Below are 9,155 nucleotides of genomic sequence, written 5' to 3' on the forward strand. Positions count from 1 at the left end.
GTCATAAAAAAGGATTGCTTAGGAGAAATAAAACGAAAAAGTATTTACTTAGGTAAATTTTTCATAATATTATAATAAATCATAATCAATATATTTCTATAAGAATATAACCATAATATACACACGTTTTCAATATTGAATATGTTACATAAATACTTTTCTTATATACGCCATTAAAGTTCTCCTTTTCATAATTCAGATGAAAATTTGCTCGTTCTACTTTTTATCTATGAAATTTGTTTTGCGCTTTTGTTACTTATTTTCGAAGTAGATACATATTTATATCTAATGGACAAGGGCGTAGCTGAAGGAAGAGAGAGCACTGCCTGCAATTCACAAAACATCAGTATATGTAGAATGAGATGTTTTTTTCCAGATTATCAAAAGAAAATTGAACACATTCAAAGTCTACTTGTTGTTTCTTTTTCGTAATGAACCATATTCCTCACTATATTATTCTCCATCACTGGCTCTTCTTCGATAATTTCCTTAGGTGTTCTAGTAGTTTGTGGTGATTTGTTGGGCATCAGCAACTCCTTGAAGATATTCCTCAGTGGGGCTTCAATGCACAAATAAAGGACGAATGCAGATAAGAACGACAGAATCATGTCAGAAAGGGCCAAGCTTATCTGTGAAAATGTTAGAATACGAATATTAAAAAAAATTCCAGTTCGAAAATAAAATAAAATTTTTTCCCCATTTCCAACGGTTCAAAAATGGTTTCTCCAGGATTCAACTCACCGTATCGAAGTACCCTATCCTTTGAGGATTCCTGAATTGAGCGGCTGCCCTCAGTTGGAACTGCATGTGTATCAGATAAGCCGAATAGATCAGCTTGCTGAGTGGGATCCAAGGCGACCACGTTAAAATTCTGTTCAGTGGTATAGCATGGCCAAAACTGGCCACGTACAAGAGACCAACAGAACCCAATGCCCACGCCACCCTATGCAAAGCTGAGTACAATCCCGATTCCACAGCACTGTAGGGATGATAAGGGTTGTAGAATACAGCTCCCGTTAATATTGCTCCAAGAAGGAGGATGATGGATGTTGCGAGGATGACTAGGGATCTTTTCTGAAATTGGCTCATTTCAAAAATAATAACCTTGTGAGAGATTAGATGCTCAACTGCAATTTTGTATTACCTATACAACCAAAACTTCTTTACCAGAAAGTAAAAAATTCTATAGGTAAAATGCAGTAATTGCCCTACTCACCATCGGAATATGGTAGTTGCTTCCCTTGAGTTTGTGATAGATATATCCAGAAAACATACCAACGAAATATGGAGTCGCCCTTGTATGTGATTTGCTGTAGGTCATAAGGAAATCTGGATGGTTCTTGGGACTCGTCAAGAAATCGGGATAGAAGAAAAGCATAGCTGGTCTTTGGTACAATACGGTTATCAAGAATGGTATTATCAGGGAGATTATTACTACCATGAACAGTGTGTACAATCCCAGCTTCCTTTTTTGATGGATGAGCAGACATATTCCTATGGCTATAATGAAGTAATGGAAGTCGCACGGAAGGTACCAGCTGTGAGTCATACACTGTAGCAAAATCGAATGATATATTTAGAAATTTTTTCAACAATGGCTAAAAAAAGGTCACTTTCTTGGCAGTAATTTCAAGAACCAAATTGGAATAATACTAACCATATGATCAGCATTGACGTAATTGCTTATGTAGAGCAAATTAGTCCACCAATTTGTCCTGCAATCTTGAGAATCTCCCCCAGCAATGAGCTTCCACAGGGGGCCACTTCCAGTGTGATTGAAAAGGGTTGCATAATAGAAGATCACGAAGGCGTACACTGGGGTGAGTCTGCGGAAATATCATCAAAAGTTCAACCCACGTAAGAATAAAAACGGTAAATTATCGAATCGAATGCCCTTGCAAGTCGAAACTAGGTAGGTTCTACTCTGTGATCTGTGGTAGGGTACCTACCTAATATATCTGAGAATTATCAGGAATCCAGCATTGACTTTTCTCTTCTCGAACTGTCCAAGAAGTCCATAGGCCACTAGCAATCCACTGAACATGAAAAAAGTGTCCACGAATAAGTCGCCATGAAAGATGAAACATGCGAATGGGGATCTATATTGCTGTGAAAAATCTGTTGTAAGTTAATTGGCAAGTTCAAGGATACAAACGTTCTGTATGTTGTAAATGGTTAGTTATAAGAAAACTTTTTTGGATAGCTTGATTCATTTTGAACAAATAATGTCTCTTGTAGCTAAAAGTAATGGTTTTTGAGAAAAAAAATAGTAACAGAGGTACATCGTGAGTGACGTGAGTAGTAGATATAGTTCAAAAGTTAAAAGGCGGATATCATGCTGACATTATAGGAAAATATCAAGAAAATTCAAGATATATTCACAAAAAGCTCCAATTCCACAGAATCCAATATTATTTATCGTTTAATCTCAAAAATATCTCATTAAAACTAACTATTGTGAGAACTTGTAAGTTCTTTATTCATGACACCTCATTAATTGAAGTGTAACAATGTGGGAGCTCTTTTCTTGCAGTTGACGTGCGAGTACAACTAATCAACCTAACATTCAACCTCTAATTTGATTGGAATTTAATATTACTGATTTGTTATTCACCTCATCATGAGCATTTATTTGAAAAATATTTTTAATTGATTCAAGAATAATGCGTTGTTGGTTTTGTATCGACAAAGTGAAAGCTTCAGTCGTTATTGTGCAATCGAGTTGTTTCCCTAGAAATAAGTTTTTTTTTAATTTTACGGTTTGACCTTTCATGTGGATTTCTGGCCAAAATTCATCCATTTGGAGGGTCAAATGTGAACCCCTTGTGGGATATATTTTTTTGAATTCAGTATAATGAAAGACGAAGCATATCGAAAATTTAAGTAAAATATAAACGGAATATTTGATAACCCATATCTGAGAAAGGGGCATATTTGACCCCATGTTTCTTCACGAAATAATATGTTTTTTCCGACAAGAACTAACCACCGCTGTCCTTATTCAAATATACAAGTTATTTCGGTTTAAATAAATTCAATATATGTACCTACCCTTTCAACGTAATCAAAATTGAAGATTGCTGAAGATACAAACGTACCAAACCGATGATCCATGATGATCAATAAGATTGAGAACGTTTTTATACCGTACAGTATTTTCAAGGCATTATTTCTTTCGTCTATTTTGGTCAGATCCAAGAAGTTCTTTTTCACTGAGAAGGCCAAAATCATTTTCTGCGTGAAAGTAGCTGGAAACACAAAATTATTCGGTAGGTTATTCATTGGAGAGGGATCGGTACACTTTTATTACTTCTTTTGAGTTTGGTTTCGGGTGTCTTGATCCTGCTGAAATCGTATGAACTTCCGCCGACTACCAGTAGGATGATAACAACGCACAAAACACTGAAATAAGTCAAACGAAGTTATTGAAATTCCAATTCGTATCAGCGTTGATCGAAGTACAAATTACTCTTTTGCTCACCAGAAAGAGATATCTAATCCATCGAAGTAAATCAAATCAGATTCGGACTGACAAAATAGATTGTTGATTTTTGCGGAGTAAGTTACATTTTGATCAGAAAGAAGGGTAGTCTCATTCTCAAGGTAGATATTTAGAGAACCCTCAAGATCATCTGGAGAGCACGAGGAGGGAACACACCATCCTAAATTGATAACGTTTCTTGACTGTTGAGTTTTATCCTTGTATTTCTGAAAAAGGTTATTGATTTCTAGATTCTGGAAGAATTGGTGCTCTGACTTCTTATGAATGGTACGTATATGATAAGTGATAAGTATAGGTTTATATTTTCATGGATTTGAATTGATTCTCACCCACTTTTCTTGAAATAAAGTGACCTATCTTTTTTGAAAATTGGTTCTCATTGTTTCAACAAAACTTTTCGGAATAAAAACGTCAAACTCTCTCGAAAAGATAGCTTTGTTCACCCCATAAACCATGAAAACATTGATCAGTCTGATAATATCAACTCACATACAACCTCTGAAGGACATTTTCGTCCGGTTTGAAATAAAGAGAAATTGGATCCTTCCTGGGATTTTCCGGACGTGGAACATCAGCAATTACCGTTGCTAGACAATATTTCGTCTCAAATGGAGCTCTTGCTGACAGACACTGATCGAAATTGCCCATATGAAATACACTACCTCTGAGAACTCCAACAGAAGATCTTGCGGTTGCATCCAGCACTGAAATTATAACAAATTGATTCAGAATTGAAATTTTCCTTGTATATGAAGTCCCCCACCGCATTTCTACGATGAAAAATATTGGGGAAACTCTAATCTGGGTGCCTGGTCAGTGGTAACTGAGATCAAAGTAAACGAAGAGACCAACACATTTACCAGAAAGGTAGCTCAAACAAAATACCTACCTTTACTGGCCCAGAATTTTTCTGGTATAGGAAAATGCAACTGTAAGAAAAAGTTTTTGAGTAGAATACAAAAGCTTCGATGAATATGCGTATCTAGCTGTTTTTGTGGAGTCGAATTATAACTCTGTGAGACAACAGGGATTGATGTTTAAATTTCGAATGAGAGATATTCGGCATAGGAAATAAAAAAAAAGAATGCACCATCAGACTCAATGTATCTGATGATCTTATATATATAAGAGAAAATATGGGTATCGTATATCTTCTGCAGTAAGTAGAGGGATTGAGGGAAGATCTAGTGGATAATTCTCAGCAGATTCATTTTACTTCGTGCAATAAATGAATGAAAAACAATTGAATGTCTACATTGTAGTTTATTTAATTCATATAATCAATAGCGATGATATCATTATAATTGAGGTTCAATCATAACCATACTTATTATCCAGACGCAAGGATTATTACTAATTCGTTGGCGGGATGCTGTAGAATCTAAAAAGGAACGAAACTGGGACTCTTGGGGGATAAAACTGATTGAAAATATCACATATTGAATTATCGGTTAACGTCTCATAAAATACCGACCACCGTTCAAGGAAACGTCAGTGGAATGTTAACCCTAAGAAAATTCCCCACCTTTCTCTTATTCTATTGAAAAAAGGAAGTATCAAAAAACCACATTACGAATTCTGGGACATTCACCAATCTTCCGCTAGAATGTTCAATAAATCTGGCAGTTGAACAACCTCTAGTTGACCCATTATGATGAAGGGATTTCTTTTATTTCCGCTCAATTTTACAGATATTAAATTTATTCAGAATGAATATGGGTATATATGATCATAAAATCTAGAATTTCGGGTGTAGAGAAATTCTTATATAGCAATGACAACGGCTCTATTCATATAAATTCATACAAACGAATAGTAATTAAAACTTTTACAGGAAAAATGTATAGGGCCTTAGTTCCATAGAGGAAGGAAAAGTCTTGTCTCTTTTTACAGGAATACTCGCTTTCGTGTTAAAATATTCTTAAAATTAGCGATCAGGGGATGTAACATGAAATAAAAGTAGACACATATATGTATGTGTGGGATTTACTTAGCTGAATGAATAATAATTTGTCTTAGACATAGACTATATGGTCTTACATAATATACATAGCCATTACAAAAACATGGGATATAGATATATCCTATCATTGTATATGGTTTTATGGTTCATAATGGCTCAATTATTCTCACTTTCTTGTCGAATTGTTGCGTTTAGCACATCCAACAAGGAACCTAAACATGTACAAATTTCCTGATGTAACTTGTGCGTGTAAACGTTTTTGATCATATACCTAATATCCGTTGAATTCCAACCATAAACTTCAGATTTCACTTTCATTCGGATAATAATTCACATAATCTTTTATGTGAGTGTACCCACGTTAGTGATAAGTGGGAAGCCAATTTTCATTTTCGAAAATCTACAGAATATATCGGAGAATGTGAAATCCGGTTCATTATCAATACAATTTTTCAAATAGCAACGTTTTTTTTTCAAAATAATGAACGATTTTGTCGAAACTGGAAAAAAAATGGGTATTTTTTAGGTCGCATCGGTTAACTCCTTACCCAGTTTTTATTTTTCCCCCAAATAAAAACCAAACTATATTACAATATAGAAATTTTTTATTTTCTTGAAAATAGTTTGGGTTTTCAAAGGTGGATAAAGCCAAAAACTCGATATAATTCAATAATTTAATTGCAAATTTTAATTTTTACATTCCATGGGTAATTTTTCTATAGAAGAGGTATAAGGACCTCTATTATATTTCTCTTGCTGCTGAGTTGCTGCGATTCTTAAAAACTATACAGGGTGTTTCATAAACGTGGCGGTAATATTCGGGATATTGTTCTACGAGTTATTTGGAGTCGAACTGGTGTCCTTCAACCTTGGTCCGGAAATGTGTCGTATCCATAAGATACAGGGCAAATAAATCAGATTTGGTATAAAAAATGGAAACCTAATCAAGGTGATTTTTTCACGTTGAATACCTCGTCTTCAACAAAGTGTGAACTGGCATTATATTTCCTATATTTTGAAGAAAAAAATAGTACCTACCCCAGTGCCTTTTTCCATGCAAAATCTACTTCGTTTCAATCATTCTTATTCAATTCAGAACAAAAAGAGTGTTTGCGTTTTATTCTCTCTAGAATGCACCACTTTTCAGTAAAAAACCGCTTGTTGTTCAAAAAACTTCGAGTTGCGCAATCGAACTATGAATAATATTAGATCGAAAAGCTTTTCAAATAACAAGAACTATTGAGTCCTGTCCTCTCCTCATGGAATGCAGAACTCTTTCAAAACAGGGTTATTCCTGTTGTACCGTCCTGTATCTTGAAAGCATCTTTCCAGGACCTTTCCGACTCCAAATAACTCATAGATTAATATGAACTGAATTTGTTCGCAGTTTTTTATGAAACACCCTGTATATGCGACAATTGAAACAGTTTACTCCTTTAATTCTGGCAATTCATGATGGAATAATTTCAAATTATCGAAATCACAAAAAAATGTTCAAAATGCAAAAAAGGAGAAAAATGATAAACTCACTCTCATAAGCCCATAGCGACAAATTCTTCAGGTTCTCCAAGTACAAATCACTGTGATATTTACACGTGGGGTCGCTGCTGTGCGGCACCCCAACAGGCAAAGTTGGCATGAACTCATCCCCCATATTTTGAGCGAAACAGACCGCACAAAGAGTGAAAAATGCTAAAACACCCCCAAAAGTCATCTCGACCGATTATTTCGCGATCTTCGGAATCTATTCACGCTTCATACGCATCTGCAGCCTTTCCGAGAGCGCGGCAAGTTCGATAGATCGGTGAATGGTTTCAGTTGGGAAAAGCTTTATAGTTTCTCTGAAAGAGAACCTTGTAACCTTGTCCTTCGCCGGGAACGGTTTTTCTTGTTAGATTGTTACTCGATTTATTTATTGCGATAATTATTAAAATCACTCATACCCAATTGAATCGGTCTTGATCGAGTGATTTTGAGATACGATTCTTCGATGTTGTTTAGCACGAAATCCATGGGGTGCATCGGAGGTTTTTGATGAAGGAAGTGGATTTTTTGGAATATGTCCATGATGGACAAGGTTTCATCCGAAATTGATTGTGAAAGCATAGACTGCATGACCCTCATATTGGCATAGCTAGGATTTTTTTTTTGGGGGGAGGCTGGTATACTCTAGTACCTATAGTTTCATGTTTGCTTGCTCGGAAACTATGCCCTTTTAAGTATCTGGGTCGTGCCCACCCTGGAATCCCTACCTATCTACGCCTTTGCCTATGAACTTGAACACTCCGAGTCTCAGAATTTTCGAGGAAAATTGCGATAATTTCGCAGTTTTTATTATAACACTTTTGTAACTTTACAAAAAAATAATAGTAGGGGGAACTAAACGTGATTTTTCTTGAATTAATCTTGGATCCTTGCTTCCAGATTTTTTTGATGAACAAAAAAAAAAGAAATGTCCTGATAAAATTAAACTTCATTCAATGATATTGTTTCTTTTCATGGTGAAACAATTTATTTGATGTCTTTTACATTTTCATGTTTGCTTACAAGGATTCATTTAACTCTTCTGATAACACTAGAACTGAATCATTTACATGATTTTCATGATAAGCTATTTAACTACTACATAATACTGATAGCACATTCAGGTATCCAGAGTACCCTGTATACCTTTACCAACCTGAATATGCTATTGTGATAGCAAAACATGTGGTTAAATAACTTATTCAACTAAACATTGGATCTTTATCAAGTATCGGTCACATTATTCAATATCATACTACGTAATTATGTTTCCACTTAGGGGATCACCAATTTTTTAGATCCACTCCTCTCAAGACTAGTATTTTGTGGAGTTTTTTCATACAGTTTTTAGTGACACATTTTGAGGATTTATTTATATAAATTCCCCTTAGAACTATATCCATTGCTAGGTTCACAAGAGAGAAAATGCTTCCTTAAATTCAGGATTGTGAAACTAAGTTGAGCATTAAATCATATTTATTATGGAATTCCATTCAACATGAGCCTAAATTAAGGAGGGTCAATCCTGGTACAGCTGATAGTCAAAGTTTGTTAATATACGCTTTATTACTATGGCTTCTGACTCGTAAAAATTATATACTACATAGATTGAAAAAAACTAGAAACTTTCAACATTTGGTGGTGGAACGAGTAATTCTTCAATTTTCTTCTCTCCTGATTTGACTTGACGGTCCCTTTCAGCAATCATTGCTCGGAACCTAGCCATTTGCTTGGCCCTCATACCACACTCCTTGTAATCATCCAACAATACTCTACATTCTCTTCGACCCCTTTCTAATCCGTAAGCTTCCATGCAATCAAGAGCTTGCTCTTCTTGTTTCTGGCATCGTCCAAACCATTGATGACTTATCGTTACGCCAGTTAGATCTGTAAGGGGCGATTTGAAGAAAGGTGATAGAGGACTAGCCATAACAGTTGTCCTATAAAAATTTGAGGTTAATTATGTCATTCATACATATTTACGAATTTCATATTTGAATACTGTGAATCTATCATCTTCCAACTTACTTATAAACTAAACAACCCACAGACAAAATGAAATATGATACTAAAAGAATATTTATATGCAATTTTTTTTCGTATGGCAAGGTCCAGCTGAATAATCTTTTTGACCTACTACCAGCTTTACCTACTTCTCATAAGAGC

The 9,155-nt window shown here is 35.2% G+C and overlaps 2 protein-coding genes across 2 annotated transcripts; both read right to left on the reverse strand.

Moving 5' to 3' along the window:
* Positions 1-45: 45 nt before the first annotated feature.
* Positions 46-7,283, reverse strand: LOC123308271 (nose resistant to fluoxetine protein 6-like). Its single transcript, XM_044890859.1, has 10 exons — positions 6,996-7,283; positions 3,992-4,206; positions 3,482-3,708; positions 3,311-3,402; positions 3,052-3,248; positions 1,950-2,107; positions 1,658-1,826; positions 1,217-1,552; positions 742-1,074; positions 46-629 (listed from the first exon to the last, which is right to left on the reverse strand). The coding sequence occupies exons 1-10, from the start codon at positions 7,177-7,179 to the stop codon at positions 402-404; spliced, it is 2,139 nt and encodes a 712-aa protein (XP_044746794.1). The 5' UTR covers positions 7,180-7,283; the 3' UTR covers positions 46-401.
* A 1,164-nt stretch (positions 7,284-8,447) lies between these two features.
* Positions 8,448-9,143, reverse strand: LOC123307233 (NADH dehydrogenase [ubiquinone] iron-sulfur protein 5). The gene is made up of 2 exons (XM_044889462.1): positions 9,018-9,143; positions 8,448-8,929 (listed from the first exon to the last, which is right to left on the reverse strand). Exon 2 carries the CDS (start codon positions 8,917-8,919, stop codon positions 8,608-8,610), a length of 312 nt encoding a protein of 103 aa, XP_044745397.1. The 5' UTR covers positions 8,920-8,929; positions 9,018-9,143; the 3' UTR covers positions 8,448-8,607.
* Between the last annotated feature and the right edge of the window lie 12 nt (positions 9,144-9,155).

This window comes from Coccinella septempunctata, chromosome 2 (assembly GCF_907165205.1).
Source record: "Coccinella septempunctata chromosome 2, icCocSept1.1, whole genome shotgun sequence".
Taxonomy (NCBI): Eukaryota; Metazoa; Arthropoda; class Insecta; order Coleoptera; family Coccinellidae; genus Coccinella; species Coccinella septempunctata.

Bases quoted from the DNA above. Each gene is read 5' to 3' on its own strand.
- LOC123308271 (XM_044890859.1), bottom strand. From the start codon at position 7,179: ATGACTTTTGGGGGTGTTTTAGCATTTTTCACTCTTTGTGCGGTCTGT. The intron at 3,249-3,310 runs GTAATAAAAGTG...TTGTGTTTCCAG, and splicing joins CGAAACCAAACTCAAAAGAA to CTACTTTCACGCAGAAAATG. The intron at 1,827-1,949 runs GTAGGTACCCTA...ATATTTCCGCAG, and splicing joins ATAATTCTCAGATATATTAG to ACTCACCCCAGTGTACGCCT.
- LOC123307233 (XM_044889462.1), bottom strand. From the start codon at position 8,919: ATGGCTAGTCCTCTATCACCTTTCTTCAAATCGCCCCTTACAGATCTA.